Source organism: Triticum aestivum, chromosome 2A (genome assembly GCF_018294505.1).
Source record: "Triticum aestivum cultivar Chinese Spring chromosome 2A, IWGSC CS RefSeq v2.1, whole genome shotgun sequence".
NCBI lineage: Eukaryota > Viridiplantae > Streptophyta > Magnoliopsida > Poales > Poaceae > Triticum > Triticum aestivum.
The window spans coordinates 780,084,705-780,105,881 of NC_057797.1; the positions used below are offsets into that span (position 1 = coordinate 780,084,705).

General features: G+C 40.8%; 2 protein-coding genes across 2 annotated transcripts; one reads left to right on the plus strand and one right to left on the minus strand.

Annotated features, from left to right (window-relative positions):
• Positions 1-596: 596 nt before the first annotated feature.
• On the plus strand, positions 597-2,189 carry LOC123038299 (F-box/LRR-repeat protein At3g26922-like). The gene is made up of 3 exons (XM_044462159.1): positions 597-769; positions 875-1,811; positions 2,022-2,189. The coding sequence occupies exons 1-3, from the start codon at positions 597-599 to the stop codon at positions 2,187-2,189; spliced, it is 1,278 nt and encodes a 425-aa protein (XP_044318094.1).
• An 11,259-nt stretch (positions 2,190-13,448) lies between these two features.
• On the minus strand, positions 13,449-14,176 carry LOC123186722 (uncharacterized). The gene has a single exon (XM_044598436.1). The coding sequence runs from the start codon at positions 14,174-14,176 to the stop codon at positions 13,553-13,555; it is 624 nt and encodes a 207-aa protein (XP_044454371.1). The 3' UTR covers positions 13,449-13,552.
• Between the last annotated feature and the right edge of the window lie 7,001 nt (positions 14,177-21,177).

The following is a 21,177-nucleotide window of genomic DNA, read 5'->3' on the forward strand; positions in this document are numbered from 1 at the left end:
ATGTTTGTTTCAATAAAATTTCAGAAAAAATTGAATTTTTTTATTATTAATTAAAAAATAATTTTGATACATGCATGCGCACCCATGTCCCAAGGTGTAGTTTTGAACTTGTTGGCAGCTAAAAAAAATGTGTGCTTTGTTAACTGGCTGTCGTCCATTCAACTAGAAAAAGATCGTTCAAAATAAATTTCAAAAACAAACATAAAAGAAAAAAAAAGGAAGTGTGCTATGGCTTTAGGCCTTGGACAATGTAGTATGCTTAGGGAAGGTGCTTAGTAGAATAAACCTAATTTTTCTCAAGCATCGGTGATTAACTCTATTAAAAGAATGTCTAATTAAACGTCTATCCTCTACAATAAGTACCGGTGCTTAAGAAACATTGATTTTTTTTGTAAGCACCTCACAATAACTCCAATGCTTCCTCTAGAAAACTTACCGTAAAAGTGATTTTACGAGATGTCTGTAAATTTTAGGGAAAGTTTCCCAAAAAACATCTTTTGTTAAATGCCATAAAACATCTTCCTCTAAATCTATTTGTATTCTATGTTTACGGGATCTACTCTATTTTTCAAACTTCCTATTGATCAGTTACTCTTATGACTGATGGGCCCACCGCTGGGTTACGACTCACCATTCAGTCACCATTCTCAGCTGTAAAAAAAGAGTCGACTCAGCTTCTTGAGCAGTGGCTGCTTCAAAACAGGAAGGCGGAAGACAGGAAGTCTCGCGGCGGCGGCGACTTTGGAGAAGTGGACTTGCCGGCGGCGAGGTGAGGTGAGGCGAGGCGAGGCGAGGCGAAGTGGACGAGAAGCATCCAGACGCTCCATCCCATTCCCATCCCCACTCGTCGTTTAATCGTTTCTTTGCTCCGCAGCGCCGACGACGCCCGCAGCCTGCTCGACGGAATGCCTCCTAGGAAGAAGCGCAAGGGTGCGTCGCCGGTGTGCGCCACCGACCGCATCGGCACCCTCCCCGACAATATGCTCCACCACCTGCTCTCTTTCCTGCCAGCGCAGGCGGCTGTGCGGACGTGTGTGCTCGCCCGCCGTTGGCGCGACCTCTGGAGGTCCGCCACAGGCCTGCGAATTGTCGGCCTCGACGACGACAACGACGAGAAGCCTGTCCAGGCCCAGGACCTCCATAAGTCCGTGGACTATCTGCTGGTCCTGCGTGAGCGCACAGACCTAGACACCGTTGAGATAAGATTCGACACTTTCCTGGAAGAGGACATACCCTATGTGAACCTATGGGTCCGTTCTGCTGTGATGTGCAAAGTTCAGGTGCTCACCCTCCATGTCTGTGGAGACATTCAATACCTCTGCCTAGATGACATGCGTCTTGTCTCTCGGCATCTCAGAACGCTGGACCTTCAGGGTGTAGCCCTACAGATGACCTTCCTTGATTTTGCTAGGTGTCCAGCATTGGAGGATCTGAAGATGGTTAATTGCCTCATCAACGCCAATAAGATATCATCTCGTTCCCTGAAGCATTTGAGCATCACCGATTGCCGCTCTGACTTGGATTGCCCGATCCATGTTTCTACTCCGGGCCTTGTTTCTCTGGAACTAGATGCGTTTGATGGTTCAACCCCTTTTCTTGAAAACATGGCGTTGCTAGAGACTGCATTTGTCTACATAGGCAAGGACTGCCATGATGTCTGTTTGAATTATGAATCTGGTGTTTTCTGTGGAGCTAATGATACTACATGTAAGAATTGTGTTCCTATTAGCGACGATTGCAACAGTGATTGTGTGCTTCTAGATGGTATCTCAACTGCTAAACACCTCAAGTTGATATCTGCAATTGGAAAGGTATGCCACTTGAGCCACTTGTCTTTACCTCCTTTATGATATCCCTTTTCATGTTCTGCACTATCAACATCATTGCTGGAAATAGGCAAACAAAAAAAAACTGATCTCATATGCATCACCAACAACTGGGGTGGTAGAGCTGTTGTGTTCTTAGAGTTTGATCTCATCTCGCATTCTCAATAATTGTTTACTTTTGCATTACTGTTTCAGTTTATCTTCTCAAGAGATTTGAAGCACTGCCCTGCATTTAGCAAGTTAAAGACTTTGTTACTCAATGAGTACTGGTGCGAGGCTCCTGATTTGCATCCACTATCTTGCATTCTGAAAAACTCACCAGTTCTAGAGAAGCTCACTCTTGAACTTTTTCCCAAGGTATAAATCATCTTTTTTCATAAGGTATAAATCTTCTAACATAGGTTTAACTTACAGCAAGATCAAATAACTATCGTCCAAGAAGATCCTATAGGTTTAACTTGGCACAAACACTAACTAAAACATAAAAACACATCTAACCAGAGGCTAGATCAAAGATTTATTCCTAAACAGAAGCAAAAAGAAAAAAAACTAAAAATAAAATTGGGTTGCCTCCCAACAAGCGCTATCGTTTAACGCCCTTAGCTAGGCATAAAAGTAAGGATAGATCTAGGTATTTCCATCTTTGGTAGGCAATCCATAAGTGGCTCTCATGATAGATTCAAATGGTAAATTTATTTTCTTCCTAGGAAAGTGTTCCATGCCCTTCTTTAATGGAAGTTGGAATCTAATATTCCCTTCCTTCATATCAATAATTGCACCAATCGTTCTAAGAAAATGTCTACAAAAAATAATAGGACATGAAGGATTGCAATCTATATCAAGAACGATAAAATCTGCAGGCACATAATTCCTATTTGCAACAATAAGAACATCATTAATTCTTCCCATAGGTTTCTTAATAGTGGAATCCGCAAGGTGCAAGTTTAGAGAGCAATCATCAAAATCACGGAAATCTAGCAAATCGCACAAAGTTTTGGGAATAGTGGAAACACTAGCACCCAAATCACATAAAGCATAGAATTCATGATCCTTAATCTTAATTTTAATAGCCGGTTCCCACTCATCATAAAGTTTTCTAGGGATAGAAACTTCCAACTCAAGCTTTTCTTTAGAAGATTGCATCAAGGCATCAACGATATGCTTAGTAAACGCTTTATTTTGACTATAAGCGTGAGGAGAATTTAGCAAGGATTGCAACAAGGAAATACAATCAATCAAAGAGCAATTTTCATAATTAAGTTCCTTGAAATCCAAAATAGTGGGTTTAGCAACATCTAGGGTTTTGCTTCCTTCAATCCCACCTTTATCAATTTTAGCATCAAGATCTAAAAACTCCGAATTTTTGGAACGCCTTCTAGGTAAAGGTGGATCATATTCAGTCCCATCATTATCGAGATTCATATTGCAAAACAAAGATTTAGGGGACACATCAATAACTTCTAGATCTTCATCTTTATTTTCATAGGAACTAGAAGAACACGCTCTTATAAAGGCATCTTTAGTAGCACGCATCCTAGCGGTTCTTTCTTTGCACTCATCAATGGAAATTCTCATGGCTTTGAGAGACTCATTGATATCATGCTTAGGAGGAATAGATCTAAGCCTTAAAGAATCAACATCAAGAGAAATTCTATCAACGTTCCTAGCCAATTCATCAACTTTAAGTAATTTCTCTTCAAGCAAAGCATTTAAATTCTTTTGCGAATTCATAAACTCTTTAACACTAGTCTCAAATTCAGAGGGCATCTTATTAAAATTTCTATAAGAGTTGCTGTAGGAATTACCATAATTATTAGAGGAATTACTAGGATAAGGCCTAGGATTAAAGTTTCATCTATACGCGTTGTTACCAAAATTATTCCTACCAACAAAATTCACATCCATAGATTCATTATTATTCTCAATCAAAGTAGACAAAGGCATATCATTAGGATCAGAAGAAACACTCTTAGTAGCAAATAATTTCATAAGTTCATCCATCTTTCCACTCAAAACATTGATTCTTCTGTCGCATGAACTTTTTTATTAGTAGATCTTTCAGTGTGCCATTGAGAGCAATTAACCATAATATTATCTAGGAGTTTAGTAGCTTCTACTAAAGTGATTTCCATAAAAGTGCCTCCCATGGCCGAATCTAAAAGATTTCTAGAAGCAAAATTCAATCCGGCATAAAAATTTGTATAATCATCCACAAATTCAACCCATGAGTAGGGCAATTACGTATCATTAATTTCATCCTCTCCCAAGCTTGTGCAACATGTTCATGATCAAGTTGCTTAAAATTCATAATATCGTTTCTAAGAGAGATGATCTTAGCGGGAGGAAAATACTTAGAGATAAAAGCATCTTTGCACTTGTTCCAAGAATCAATACTATTTTTAGGCAAAGAAGAAAACCAAGCTTTAGCATGATCTCTAAGCGAAAAAGGAAATAGCTTCAATTTAACAATATCATTATCAACATCTTACTTCTTTTGCATATCACACAAATCAACAAAGCTATTTAGCTGAGTAGCGACATCTTCACTGGAAAGGCCGGCGAATTGATCTTTCATGACAAGATTCAACAAAGAAGCATTGATTTCACAAGATTCAGTATTGGTAAGTGGAGCAATCGGAGTGCTAAGGAAATCATTATTGTTGGTATTGGTAAAGTCACATAATTTGGTATTATCTTGAGCCATCGTGACGAACAAGCAATCCAACACACGAGCAAACAAAAAGCAAGCGAAAAAGAGGCAAACGGAAAAGAGAGGGCGAATAAAACGGCAAGGGTGAAGTGGGGAAGAGGAAAATGAGAGGCAAATGGCAAATAATGTAATGCGGCAGATAAGGGATTGTGATGGGTACTTGGTATGTTGACTTTTGCGTAGACTCCCCGGCAACGGCGCCAGAAATTCTTCTTGCTACCTCTTGAGCACTGCGTTGGATTTCCTTGAAGAGGAAAGGATGATGCAGCAAAGTAGCGTAAGTATTTCCCTCAGTTTTTGAGAACCAAGGTATCAGTCCAGTAGCAGGCTACGCACGAGTCCCTCGTACCTGCACAAAACAAATAACTCCTCGCAACCAACGCGATAAGGTGTTGTCAATCCCTTCACGGTCACTTACGAGAGTGAGATTTGATAGATATGATAGGATAATATTTTTGGTATTTTTGTGATAAAGATGCAAAGTAAAAAAGCAAAGGTAATAGCAAAGTGTTGGAAGATTAATATGATGAAGATAGACCCGGGGCCATAGGTTTCACTAGTGGCTTCTCTCAAGAGCATAAATATTTTATGGTGGGTGAACGAATTACTGTTGAGCAATTGACAGAATTGAGCATAGTTATGAGAATATCTAGGTATGATCATGTATATAGGCATCACGTCCGAGACAAGTAGACCGACTCCTGCCTGCATCTACTACTATTACTCCACTCATCGACCGCTATCCAGCATGCATCTAGAGTATTAAGTTCATGAAAACAGAGTAACGCCTTAAGCAAGATGACATGATGTAGAGGGATAAATTCATGCAATATGATAAAAACCCCATCTTATTATCCTCGATGGCAACATTACAATATGTGCCTTGCTGCCCCTACTGTCACTGGGAAAGGACACCGCAAGATTGAACCCAAAGCTAAGAACTTCTCCCATTGCAAGAAAAACCAATCTAGTAGGCCAAACCAAACTGATAATTTGAAGAGACTTGCAAAGATAACCAATCATACATAAAAGAATTCAGAGAAGATTCAAATATTGTTCATAGATAATCTTGATCATAAACCCACAATTCATCGGTCTCAACAAACACACCGCAAAAAGAAGATTACATCAAATGATCTCCACGAGAGAGGGGGGATAACTTTGTATTGAGATCCAAAAAGAGAGAAGAAGCCATCTAGCTACTAACTATGGACCCGAAGCTCTGAGGTAAAGTAGTTACACTTCATCGGAGAGGCTATGGTGTTGATGTAGAAGCCCTCCATGGTGGATGCCCCCTCCGGCGGAGCTCCGGAACAGGCTCCAAGATGGGATCTCGTGGGTACAGAAGGTTGCGGCGGTGGAATTAGGTTTTTGGCTCCTGTTCTGATCGTTTGGGGGTACGTAGGTATATATAGGAGGAAGAAGTACGTTGGTGGAGCAACAGGGGGCCCACGAGGGTGGAGGGCGCGCCCGGGTGGGGGGGGGTGGGTGGGTGTGGGATCGAAAGTATGTCTAGAGGGGGGGTGATTAGACTACTTGACCAAATAAAAACTTAACCTTTTCCCAATTTTAGTTCTTGGCGGATTTTAGCTATTTTAGGACAAGTCAAGCAATCATCACACAATTCAAGAAAGCATGCAAAGAGTATATTGGCAGCGGAAAGTAAAGCATGCAACTTGCAAGAATGTAAAGGGAAGGGTTTGGAGAAGTCAAACGCAATTGGAGACACAGATGTTTTTCCCGTGGTTCGGATAGGTGGTGCTATCCTACATCCACGTTGATGGAGACTTCAACCCACGAAGGGTAACGGTTGCGCGAGTCCACGGAGGGCTCCACCCACAAAGGGTCCACGAAGTAGCAACCTTGTCTATCCCACCATGGCCATCGCCCACGAAGGACTTGCCTCACTAGCGGTAGATCTTCACGAAGTAGGTGATCTCCTTGCCCTTACAAACTCCTTGGTTCAACTCCACAATCTTGTCGGAGGCTCCCAAGTGACACCTAGCCAATCTAGGAGACACCACTCTCCAAGAAGTAACAAATGGTGTGTTGATGATGAACTCCTTGCTCTTGTGCTTCAAATGATAGTCTCCCCAACACTCAACTCTCTCTCATAGGATTTGGATCTGGTGGAAAGAAGCTTTGAGTGGAAAGCAACTTGGGGAAGGCTAGAGATCAAGATTCATATGGTAGGAATGGAATATCTTGGTCTCAACACATGAGTAGGTGATTCTCTCTCAGAACATGTGAGTTGGAAGTGTATATGTGTTCTGATGGCTCTCTCCACGAATGAAGAGGAGGTGGAGGGGTATATATAGCCTCCACACAAAATCCAACCGTTACACACAATTTACCAATCTCGGTGGGACCGAATCAACAAACTCGGTCGGACCGAAAAGGTAAACCTAGTGACCGTTAGAGATTTTCGGTGGGACTGACATGCAACTCGGTACGACCGATATGGTTAGGGTTTGGGCATAACGTAATCTCGGTGAGACCGATTACACAAACTCGGTGAGACCGATTTTGGTAATTAGCTAACCAGAGAGTTGGTCAGGCAAACTCGGTGGGACCGATTTGCTCTTTTGGTGAGACCGAAAAGTTACAAAAAGGAAACAGTGAGTTTACATTGCAATCTCGGTGGGACTGATTCGCTCTTTCGGTGAGACTGAAAAGTTACGAAAGGGAAACAGAGAGTTTGCAATCCCATCTCGGTGAGACCGAGATCCCTATCGGTAGAACCGAATTGCTAGGGTTTGGCAGTGGCTTATGACAAGTGAAACTCGGTGGCGCCGGATAGAAAGAATCGGTAGGACCGAGTTTGGCTTAGGGTTTAGGTCAAATGTGGATATGGGAAAGTAGTTGAGGGTTTTTGGAGCATATCACTAAGCACATGAAGCAAGAGGCTCATTAAGCAACACCTCATCCCTCCTTGATAGTATTGGCTTTTCCTAAAGACTCAATGTGATTTTGGATCACTAAAATATAAAATGAAGAATCTTGAGCTTTTGAGCTTGAGCCAATCCTTTGTCCTTAGCATTTTGAGGGTTCCACTTTCACATCCATGCCATGCCAATCATTGAGATTTCCTGAAATAATCATCTTGGAATAGCATTAGCTCAATGAGCTATATGTTGTTATGAATTACCAAAACCACCTAGGGATAGTTGCACTTTCAATCTCCCCCTTTTTGGTAATTGATGACAACATATAGATCAAAGCTTCGACAAATGATAATAGGCATGAAATATATCGTCGCTTTGAGAAGTATGTGATAAGTAAGAGCCCCCCTAAATTTGTGCATATTTAAGATTTGCTTTGGACTGCAAATGCACAAAGAGTTAAAGTCATGGGTTACTCTTCCATGTCACATACATCTTGGTGGAGCGCTTAAAAGGATAAGAATGAAATACATGCACCCATCACCAAGAATAGTGAATGATCACATAAGATAGATAGGATAATAATATTAAGCAAGCATTAAGTGTAGCTTATGATCAAACACATGATCATCAATGTCTCATAGATAATGACATAGTAACATAGTACTCAAGCACTCAAAAGCAAACAAAGTTCGAAAAACCACCAAATAAAGCAAGAGAGAAAAGCAACACTCTCTCTCTCGAAGCCTATGATCTATACATTTTCTCCCCCTTTGGCAACAAGTTACCAAAAAGTTCCTAGAAAATGCATAGTGCTAAATCGACACTCAGGCTTGATCTTCAGGTGGTGGTGGAGTCCGGAGCACTCCAAGGACGAAGCCTTCGGTAGACGTGGTCGGAGTCGAGGCTGAAGTAGTCGCTGGAGCTGGTGGAACTGAGGCTGTAGCTGGTGCAGAAGTGGTGGCTCTGGTGTCAGCAACTGGCGCTGCAGACGACCTCGGACCTCGTGGCACTCTGGCAAAGGCATCAGTTGTAGTCTTGCCTCTCCTCTCCTGCATGTCATCTTGGAGCTGCTCCACTGCAGTCTGAATCTCTGTCACCTTGATATCCAAGTCATAAAACCTTTGTTCTACGATCCTCTCTAGGCTTGCCTGGTTCTGAGTTAGGGTGGCTAATCCTTTCTCAATCCGCAGGGTGGATGCAATCAGGTAACCAAGCTGCTCTTGTTTGGTTTTCAAGAAATATTCAAATGCCTCCTCTTGAGTTGGCATCTTGGCAGCTTTCTCCTTCCTTGCCTTCTCCTTCTTGGCTTGTGCTTGGGCAGACGATGGTTCATTCTCAGTCATGACAACTTGATTATCTTCAAAATCTAGACGGATGGGCAGGTGTTCCTTGTCCAATAAGTATATGCCCGTGCCCATCTTGGAGTTAATGAGCTCCTGAATTTGTGGGGCATACCCACAGCTCCTCTTCTGGTCTGCTGCAGTCCTCTTGATGGTCTCTACCATGAGGCTCATCACCTTGAACTTCTGTGGCACATCAAAGATATGTAGCAAATTGATCGCATGGCCTCTGATCATCTTGTGATCACCTGACTTGGGCAACAAGGTGTGCCTCAGTATCCAATTGATGGTTGGCAGCCCTGACAGAAGATAGTGTACTGAGCCAAACTTGAAAGTGTCAAGTGCTTCATTTGGAATCTCCTTGTACATGTTTGACATTGAGTTGTGGTCCATCTTCTTGGCATAGATATCCAAGTCATCCTCATGCTCTTGTGGGGCATTGATCAGCTGAGCCCATTTAGCAACTGTAGACTGGTACCTCGTACCCTCAGACATCCAAACAATTCTCCCATCTGAATAAAAATGTGCGGTGGAGTAGAACTACATGATGAGTTCCTCGTTCCACTTTGTGAGCTTCTGCCCAACAAAGTCCTCTACTCCACATGCCTTGAAGCCGCTGAATGGCATCTGTAGGATCTGCATATATTTTGTTGTTTAGAACTCCAATCCTGTATATTTTGGAACTTGACAGAAATTTCTTTCACATGCAACGAGACATTCTGCTTCATGTAAAAATATTTACCATGACATTAAATTTTACGAAAATATTTATCAAAATCTAGAATATGAATCAATGCCATCAAATTCATCATGGCATATTTTTTTCGTACGATGCATATTTGGTGACGTAGATATATGTTTGAATGCATACTGCCAGATACTGCCAAGGAAATCTTCACTTTTAGTTTGCTAAAGAAATTAAGCCGAAGTCATGTCATTGTGACAAAGTAACTTTATTACATATCACAGTGAATGCCTGCGTGGATGCCTGACGCGGTGATTCCTCTTTGAGTGGCAATGGTTGTTGCAGCCAAGTTTTATGGAGAGGATTTGCCACGTTTGGGAGTCGGGCAGAGGGCGTCTGCCACACCATATGGTCCACTTTGTGATGGAATGGATGTGTGGTAGCATTGCATTAGGCGGCTTCACCATCGCCTTTAGGGATGTGGAGCAAACGTTGGCAGCAATCTTGTCAAAATCATGATTTTGTTACACGATTTTATGATTTTATGATCTAAACTAACCCCTCTAATTTTATTATTTTAATTCATAGAATCTACATTTCTACAATCGTGATAGTTAAGATTCTATGATTTGCGATCCTACCTTAGAAGCTCTGATCCGATTTGAAATAACGATTCTGGCAACCTTGGTTGGAAGTGACCTGAAAGTAAGAAAGGAAAAACTTATAAAAGAGGTGTGGACGCTAGATCACTTATATTAAAAACTGATTTCGGTCATTTCAAGAAACTGATTCCACTCATTAAAAAAAACCAAGTCACTCATCTAAAAAAACTGATTTTATTGCATTCAGAAAACTCATCTCACTCATTCAAAAAAAATTGAGTTCACACATCTAAAAATCTAATTTCACCACAATAAAAAAATCACTCATTAAAAAAACCAAGTTCACTCATATAAAAAACTGATTTCACTTCATTCAAATATAATAATTCCACTAATTTATAAAAAATAATTTCACTCATTTCAATTAATTGGAAAATGATTGAAATAATGAAATTTAGACTAATTTGAAATGTATCCGAGATTCGTCTTGTCCTGAAGGTCTTGTCGCCAGAAATTCAAATATATAAAACATTTCAAAAACGGGATTTCAGTTTCAAAGATATGAATGTTCTAAAATATCGTTAGGAAATTGAAGTGTATGGACTTTGCGTAGGGATAGATCACATACAGGCTTACTATTCTCTCTTTGCGTGGGGCAAAAAGTAGTGTTGTGAGGCTGCCGACAAGACAAGCCGAATTGGCATAAGGGAGGAAAAAATACGCAAGCATCTAGAAGCATGTGTATGATGGATGCTTCACCAATAGGTGCCGGAAGCGCTTTAGCTATATGCTAGTCAGCTAAAAATTCTTTTTGGGTCAGTCGATTTTGTGGCCGTCCAATTCTGCTTTGAGATGTGTTCTGGTTTTTTTTGTCATTTTGGTGGTGAGTTGGGCTGCGTGGAATCGATTGACCCCTATTTTGGGCCGTCAAATTGCTTCTTAGCTTCATTTTTGCTCTTCTTGGTTGCGTACCTTTTCCTTTTTACTTTCTTTTATTGGTTACCTTTTGTTTTTGCGGGTTTTTGGCCGAGTGTAACTATATACATACAAATACTATATGATATGTGCCAAAATATCATGATTATATGATTATTTTTGCATATTATGATAAAGTGCAATTATGATGCAAAGTTGTGCGCAAGTTTTTGTTATAAATTTTCTTTCTTCTTAAAGGAAATACCAACGACACTAATTCATTCTTTTTTTGGAGAAAAACATTATTTTGATATTGTTTTAGTCTCCATTTCATTTTCATTCTACTTTAAGGTTAATACCAATTCCACTAGTCATTTGTTTTTAGATTTTGTTTTTGCAAAAAATCCACTTTTATATGCTTATTCTTGCATATTTTTAAAAAGCGCAATTTTAATATATATTTTTGTGTAAATTTTGTCAATGTTTGTTTTAGATTCTTTTTCCCATTTATTTGTTCTTCAATGGTAATACTAATGCCCTAATTCATTTTTCCTAAGGAAATTTAATTTTTTCTTAATTTTAAAATTTCTCTTTTCTGTTTCTATCCTTTTCCTTTTTTTTCTTTCCTTGATTGGTTTTTTTGTGGGTTTTTTATCCGAGTGTAATTATGTACAAATAAATACTCTATAATATGTGCCATTTCATGATTATTTTTGCATATTACAACAAAGTGCAATTTTGGTGCAAAGTTGTGTGCAAGCTTTTTCTTTCTTTAAGGAAATGCATTATTTCAGTTAATATGTGTAAATTATAGTAGAATACGAAAATGCACTATTATATGCTTACCCTTTGCATATTTCAAAATGTGCAATTCCAGTGCAAATTGTGTGCAAGTTTTGAAAGTTTTTTTCACTTTCATTTCCTTTCTTCTTAAAGGGTTTCATTCTTTCTTAGAAAATTTCATTATTTTGACTTTGTTTTAGTTTTTTTTCTGAAAGGGTAATACAATGCCGCAAATTCATTCTTTCATACAAAAATTCATATATTTTTTAGTTTTAATTTTTAGAAAACACATTTTTTGCGGAAGTCTCACTATAGTGTGCGTAGTGTTGCATAGTAATAATACATTTTTCCAAATATATGTATGTGTAAACTTTGTGCAAATTTTGTCGGTATCTGATTTTTTTTTCATTTTCTTTCTTCTTAAAGAGTAGAATCAATGCTACTAATTCATTCTTTCTTACCAGGCTTCATTATTTTTTGATTTTATTTTATTTTTTATTTCATCTTTTGCGGGGATCATTTTCTTAATCCTTGAAGGGTAATACCAATGCCAGTAATTCATTCTTTTTTAGAAAACTTCATTATTTTGATCTTATATGCTTATTCTTGCATATTATAAAAAAATCGCAATTTATGTGTAAATTATATGCAAATTTTGTTATTATTTATTTTATTGTATATTTAATGCTTTGCACAAGTGAGGGTTTTCATCATTGATAAAGGGTAATATTAAATCAGTATAATTAAGAAAATGGCAAAGTAGTGTTGTGAGACTTCCTGCGTCGCCTACCTGCAGCTTCAGAGCAGCACGGCACGCATTCCACTAGTACTACAAATTAAAGATGGATCGCGCCCCAAAGTACATGCATGCATGCATGATGCCTTGGACTAGGGGGAGTGCTACGTACCACGGCTGGGTTCGTCACCGTGCCACTGATTAGCTGCTAAACATATACCAGCAGCATGGCCTTGTCACGTCGTCTCTCATGCTCATATCGATCATGCAAGCGAGCACCCACTGTTTAGCAGCTCCACAGCTCGTTATTCCTCTTATCTTTTCGGCCATGGACACTCGATGTTCGTCGACCACTCAAGTGCCGGCCGGGCAACGCAGTTATCACATTAAGCAGGGCGGTGCTACCAATACTCATTGTATCCCCCCCATAGCTTAATTATTGGCAGCAACGCCATGGCCTTTGGCGTTTCCATTTAGAAACGCCATGGCCCTTGGCGTTTTTAGCCTGCCACATCAGCCTGGCTAGGGCAGCAACACTGACTGGTTTGGGGTTTCGGTGGTCATCAGAAACGCCACGGTCTGTGATGTTGCGAAAAGAATCAGATTCTAAAATACTTTCGTGAAGAGTTCATTATGTGATATACTTTTCTAACAAGGTCAGAACAGTGATTACGTCCCATGCCATTGCTTGATCCAATGCATTGCTTGATGAGTTGCAGTCACGTCCGTTTTGCAGGAAAAACATTGGTGTCCATTGGACAAACCTTGTGTTTAAAGTTGAAACACATCCGAAAACTGACAAATTCACGGAAATGATGATGGAAACATACGAAATACCTTATATGAAACAAAAACAAAAAGAATCTCAGGCATACATACAAATTCAACTAACTTGATATTAAAATGAAAGGGACGACTTTTTTCCTTACCAATCGTTTCGTTGCATGGATCGGCACACACTTGCTGCGAACAAATGATTTATCATTCATAGTCTGCACAAATTAAGTGCACAAATGGGTACAGATTTGTCATCCAGAAAGATAATAGCACCCCAGATGCAGCGACGAGCACTAGCGGAATCCATTACACATACTGTCAAAGACCTTGCTGACGGTTGGAAATAAGGTCCGAAGGGAAGATGGATTATAACCCGAGGTCGAGGGGGCTGCTGGACAAGCATGGTAGGGAGACGGAGCCGGAGTCCAGTGAACATTGACGGGAGCGTGCTGAGGCGGGGGGTATCCAACACAGGCGCTGCTGGAGGCACCTCCGGCTCCTTGTGCCTGATACTGATAGTAGGAGCCGTGGTCATAAGTTTGAGCTGGGAGTGGGACTGGGCCAGCTGCTGCTACGTGATTTGTGCGACCGTTTCTGATGAAATTGAGGTCGTTGATGCACTGGTTGATCTTTGCATTAACGCCGTCTAATTCAGCGGCCTTCCGGCTTCTAGTTTGGCAGGAGTGGATGAGCGTGCGCGCTTCGTCCAGGGCCTCCTTGAGCGTGTGCAGCACTCTCGCCGTGTCCTGGTCGTTGGCCGCCGCGTATGTGTAGTTGGGCAGTACGTTGGCCAGAGTGCCCGCGCGTTGGGCCAGCTCCCGGCACTTCTTCTTGTTCTGCTGTGCCGTGTCCGCGGCCCTTGCGATCAGTGGCACCATCGTTAGGATCATGCCCACCAGGCTCACTGGGTCAACCATCATCTCGAGGCGATCAAGCTAGCTAGCACAACTTTAGGTTAGCAAGACCTCGAGGAAGACATATGAAACCACCAATGGGAAGGATGATAAGCAGAGAGAGTGAGAGACACATACCTCGCTGTGCTCCACGACGGTCGGTGTGGGCGGTCGCCTACCTCGCCGCCGAGGGGTTGTAATCAGCACACTGAACACATAAAAATATATAAACTCCAACTCAGTAAGACTTTGATGCAAGAGATGAAAAGGGGAGAAGAGGGCTAGATCGAGGAGGAACACTGGCCTGCTGGTGACTACTGCTTTGCTTGAAGCCCCCTACAGTTCATAGGGAGTGAGTATCATATCATGTCAAGGGGCGTACGGGTACGCGTATTGCCGTGTCTACGACCCAGCAAGTCAGTCGTCTCTCTGTCTGTTAGACTGTTTCTAAAATCGACCTCGTTATTATTCTGAAAAATTGATCACTCCTTGTCTACGTAGCTATCGGTCCGTGTACTCAGTGGCCACTGGCCAGTGATAAAAAAGAGCAAGTCAACTGCCTAGAGCAGCCCATAAATCACGTACATTTGCTTTTTTTATGTCCAGGACACATACAGTTTTATAATCCCTCCATGGGATCATGTTATATTATAAGTGTGTTGTTTCAGGATTTTTTTACTGAATTTTTAGAAACTTTTACACCGTCGAAAACCTTAACTAGTTCTGTGGTAAGCTAGCTATGATAGAAAATCCTACCTCAACAACATATATCGTAAATCATTGTACTTGTAATATAATCTTTTCAAGAGACCTCAATACCCTGTCTTGGAGCTGAGATTTCCATGGTGCAGGCACCTAATACTGTACACTGAAATGAATTCTCCATTGGCCCATGGAATAGACAGCATCATCCTTCCGTGACTGCAAAAACTGGGAGTCTTATAGTGGTGAGTCTGGTGACCAAAGGAAACTACCCATACATGCAATTATTTCTTTTAAGGCCTTGTTCGTTTAATCCCGTCCCCGCAGGGATCGGGTCAAAACCCGGCCGAACCGCGTGGTTTTAGGCCCGGCCGGTGTTGGATCCCGACCTCCCTCGTATGCATGTTCGGTTGGACCCGGCCGGGTTCATACCCCGTCCAAATCCACTCCGAACCGCCGGGTTTTCGCCGGGATTTAACCCACGCCTCGTCACGCGCGGAACGAAACCGCTCAGCCGAGCCCGTCGAAACAGAAAAGGAGAAGAAGGCGAGAGCGGCGTAGGCGGCGGCGGGCCTGGATGGCGGAGCAGGGGCCGGAGCTCAGCGGCCACTGCAGCCTACTCCGGTCTTCCTCCCCAACATCAAGCCGGTAAGATCCTCTCTCCCCTTTTGATTTCTAGGGTTCCCATCCCCTTTTCCACCGCTGACCATGGCCGTCTTTCCGGCGAAGCTCCACGGCTCATCTCTGCTTGCTGCAACTCCCATGTCCAATTGATCGATGGATCTATCTCTGGAACTAGTGAATTGAATGATTTGATTCTTTGAAATATTATATTTGCTCCAGTGGCAAGACTTCAAGAGGTCTAACCGAATGGCATTCTGTGGCAGAGATTTTGGTGTGGGAATGAAGTGGGGATCGGGTGACAGGGTGGGAGTCACCCAATCCCTGGGTGGATTGAAGCCACTAGGGGATTGCATCTCCACCAACCGAACAAAGCCTAAAGGAGATGCACACATATTGCTCACTCCATTCTCTACACAGAAAATTGTTACCCATTAAGTCTTATTACACAGAGGAATGATACGGCGGAATTGGCTGGTGCCATCATTGTAAATTCCTAGAGATGTACGTGAATAGAATTGATAATCAGTATGGTAAATCATTCACCCATAGCTTACATGTGCATACCTTCCATTGCTTAGTTTTCATCATCCTCACCTTCTTGCACCTACATGCTGCTATGAGGCTTTGAGTTGTGCTAGGGAGAAAGCACCGGAGTCGTAGCATGAGGCCTTCATGGTAGCACGGTGCCACTTGTGGCAACTCAGCCATGACATTAGGTAAGGGACCTTCATGTAACATATTTCGCTGATGTTATGTTCCTTTCAATCTTATTCATGTCCTTTGCTGAGGTTCAACATGGTTTCCTTGGTTGCACTGTGGCCTTCGCTAGTGCATCTGCTGATACAGTTCCATAGTTCACGTCGTCTCTCATTGCATATGGATCATTCCATCTTCACATGTTCCCTCGTTACACAGACTGATAATCCCTTCATGAGCCAGATGTGCGCGCTCTGTCGCCACCTCATGGTGGATAGCCGCTAGCTTGTCGAGCGAGCATCCGAAGTGTGGTCGCAGAACGAAGACATCCTTTTTAGCCAGTTGCTTGCTTTCTGAACTGGCCGCCCATGGTCAACAAGAAAAGAGATTCTACCATATGCATGGCTCAGGGGTGCATTCTCTTGGAAATTAGGATGCATGCATGTTGGCCCCCACTCAAGCCATTATATTGTATAGTTTCATGTTTCAGCAATATGTCACATCAATCATTCATAAATTATGCTATACTTTCACCACTAGCAACCTCTCTTCTATATCCCTGACACACATTAGTACTTCATCCATCCATACTTTTTCATATAATTTCAAAGCTTCAATCTATTTTATTTTTTAAATCACAATTCCAATATATGACCCATTTACATATTTGAATTCCTTGCGTTTAGGACATTGAAACAAGACCACTTTTGAATATATTTTGAGGGGTTTTAAAGTTTGTATTTCAAAACATGATGAAACTCTATGAAACATAATGATGCAATCTAGAACACGAAAAACCTAATAAGACCTAATAAGTTTTAAGTGTATTGACACTGAATGAAACATTATGATACATAATAGTATGAGTGTTTTTCCTTTTGAAACATAATAGTAAAACATTTGGATTTTCTGGTACATTTATATTGTAATGCATGTGTTTATGGAAGGTGAGATTAGATGAATAATGCACTCTACAAGTTTGATGATGACACACATATCTGTAACATTTTTTTGCGAAGTATATGTAGCATTTCTGACACAACACTCAATGAATATGAGAGTATATATATATTAAGAAATAATAGTAGCAAACGTCTTAGTGAAAAAGGTGGCATGGATCCCACACAAAGCATTAACTGCTCTGCCATGCACGGTATCTCCCGTGCATGGTACTCCATGGTCAGCAGCTTCTTGTTTCCCTCGCCTAGTACTTTTTTTAGATGTATCTCCATGGTCGCGAGATACTAGTGCTTCTAGGCGGAAGAAGCTTCTGAATTCACGTGCCTGCCTGCGACCTTCCTCCTTCCACGCGGGATGCTGGAGCACACGCCAAGTCCATTTATAGTGGCTTTGACGGAGACTTGGGAGTAGACGGAAGGTTTAACTTATGGCGGTCCAAACGCTCCAGGTTAATTGGACCTTAGCTTAAGATGTCCACGTCCGGATTTGTTGTATTACTTGAGGAATAATTTACGTGGAGGAACAATTCGTGTGTGTGTGTGTGTGTGTGTGTGTGCGTGTGTGTGTGTGTGTGTGTGTGTGTGTGTGTGTGTGCTTGAGAGAGAGAGAGAGAGAGAGAGAGAGAGAGAGAGAGAGAGAGAGATGTGTTGACATCAGTTTTTGACTCAAAAAACGTTCTAAGAACTCAAACAGAAAAGTGCTTAACATAAAAGTTGTGTGTTTCGTGGAGTGAAACAACTTTGCTTTTTGATCATCTCATTCTAAGCATCGCTAGATGATCCCTCAAAACTGATTAACTCCTTGAAATTTTCATTTTGAGGAGTTCAACCGGGCCTAGCTGATGACATATCCGGTTTAACTCTCCTAAAAAAAATTACTCGTCACGTCGGCCGCCGCTTATATTTACTCGGTTGCGGCTCGTTCTCAGGATAAATTTTCCCCTCACCCTGTGCCCACCGGTCTCCTCGCTCGGCCGCATCCACTCTAGCGCCACCCTCCTTGCCTCCGCCGGCCACCACGCCTCACCGCCGACACCCTGTAGCACCTGGCGCTCCTCTGCCCCACTTAAATACGGTTGCTAGTCGCCGCCGCCGCCGGAATCAACGCATCTACGCATGTTACTGTTGTTGCTGGATTCGATGCACGTATGCCGGCCCTGCGCCGCCTAGCGGTTTGCCTTCCTCCTCTCAGCGATCACATCTTGCCGTTCGTCCGACTACCGGCACATCCTCGTCCACCGGTCCACCGGACTAAGCCCTCGCCCAACAACTCGTCAGTTCACCTCTGCAGATCCTCAATCATGATGAGTGTTGGCGGCTAGTGCTGCTTCTGGTCTTGATGAGTAGGAAGTAGTACATTTAAATTACGAGACTTAACATGCCAAAATTGATCAGATACTATATGTCAAAATGGATCAAGGCGCTATCCCATGGTGCATTAACATGTCAATTGCACATTTGTAACTCATATGGACCAGTGCCTAAACAATTGAAACAAGGATTAGATTTCTAGGATATATCTTCAATAACACTAAGCTCCCTAGTTTTAAAGAGCCCACAATCAAATGAGGTCTCCAGTTGAGATTGGGTCACCCGATTTTGACTGGGTCAATAATTTCTCAAAGCTCCCCCGTTCAATTCGTCTATACTATACACTATGCTTCTTAATTTTGAAGGCGATGTCTTCAATTTAGCATTGGTTTGGCTCAATTTTGACCGGGTCAATACTAAGCTTCCTAGTTTTGAAGGCCTCACAATCAATTGAGGTTTTCAATTGGAATTAGGTCACCATTTCTCAAAGCTCTCCAATTCATTTCTTTTATACTATACACCATGCTTCCTAATTTTTAAGGCCTCACAATTAACCGATGCCATCAATTTAGAATTGGGTCACTCAATTTTGACCGAGTCAACAATTCTCGAGGTGCTCTCCTATTCAATTATTTTAATTCACTATATTCCTTAATTTTAAAGCTCTTTCATTCAATTGAGGTATTCAATTTTAGATTTGATTTACAATTTTGATTCGGCCAATGATTTTTCAAATCAATCTGCGACAATCGACCTATAGAAACACATCAATCTCGTCCACCCTCCCACCACATAAAAAAAATCACCACCATCTCATACTGTAGCAGCAATATAGTACATGCAGTTATCGACGCAGAATTTTTCTCACATAAATATGGGTTTATTTGCGGATAACACGAAATCACACCATGAAAGGTCCATCTAATCATCGTGATATAAAAAAGACACTCCATTATCACCCCGCCTGCCGAACTAAATATTCCATCAATTCAAAAATATAAGGGGTATTATTTTCTAGAAAGTTAATTTCCTTTAACTTTGACCAAGTTTAGAGCCAAAAAAATCGACATCCACAATATTAAACAAAAAATATGGAAATTCATTTCATGATGAATCTAATTATACCGATTTGATATTACGGATTTTGATATATTTATCTACTAATTTTATCAAACTTAAAAAGGTTTGAGTTTTTAAAAAAGTATTAAAGCTTGTATTTTGAAACAAAGTGAGTATTTTTTAAAGATACCCAACAACATCAATGGCGTAGAAAAGCATGCCGAACCCTTCTAGTATATATATACACTCCACCGGTGTGTATGCATTATGACAGAAGCTACCAAAAACATCCATTTCAGAACTTCTAAATTACTTATCTGAGATTTTGGCTATGTCGTATTCTTGACAAAAAGAAGTAGATCAACACAAAACAAGGTAAGTTTTCAAGCGGTCTTTTTCAATACTTAAAAGAACAAAGGATCAGAGGGAGGGATTTCTTATCTTTATTCATGCAACTGATAGAAGAGCAGATCAAGATCCTTGCCTTGGCTTTGGGGGCATCTTGTAGCTCTTCCTGCCAAACAAAGCAAGAACGCAGAGCCGCCTTCTGCTATACTAAAGTGGCATCCTTGAAAACGCCACCGGACCTAAGTTTTATCCATTTTATTCCATCTTTGAGCGAGCAAACAGTCAACATGCCGCCTCTTCTGCTCTGCTAACTAAAGTGGCATGCTTGAAAACACCACCAAAGGTAAGTTCTGTCAATGTTATTTCATCCCCGGGCAAGCTAACCCTCACATGCCGCCTCTTTTGGCCTTCACCTCAACTATATATATATCTTCACTAGTGATGGGCTACTCAAAGAACAAGATAGGCCAGAGGAGGCTGCCCTCTGGCCCAAGTTTTAATGAAGAGCGGCACTGGAAAGGGGAGCTCCTATTCCGCGCTGTACGCGCTATGAAGCACCATGTTTTTTTTTTTGCTTTTCTCGGTTTTAATTTTTTCCTTTCTAAAAATAATTCAGGACTTTAATAAAAAGCTACAAAGTGTGAAATCTTCGTGAATTCAAAAATTGTTCATGATTGGAAGAAAAATGTTCGGGAAATGATAAATGCTCAAATGTTCAAACAATGTTCACCGGATTCAAAACTTGTTCACCGAATTCAAAAACAGTTCTTGAATTGCAAAAATGTTCACGATTTCAAAAGAAGTTTGATGGACATTTTTTATGAGAGTTTTCTAATAGTGACGAGCATTGTTTTGTATTGATGAACAAAATTTGAAATCGATTAACATTTTTTGAACTTGATGAAAAATTGTATTCAAGAATATATTTTTGAAAAAAATGGATGAACACATTTTGAATTTGACGAATATGTTCTGAAAAACTATGAATATGGAATCTTATGAACAATTATTCAATTCGATGAATAAATTTTGAATTTGATGAACATTTTTTAAAACTGATGAACAAAAATTGAATTCGATGAACATTTTTTGAATTCATTAATTTTTTTGAATTCGTTGAATAAAAAAGTATTATAAAATTTAAATAGAAAATACTAAAAAAATGTGAAAAGTAAAAAAATACGTAATTTCAAAAAAATGATCATTTTTTTGAAAAAGTGTTCATGATCTGAAAAAATGTCCACGGATTTGAGCAAATATGTTTACAAATTTAAAATAATACAAAAGGTTAACAAAAAATGCACGAATTCGAAAGGTTTTTGCAAA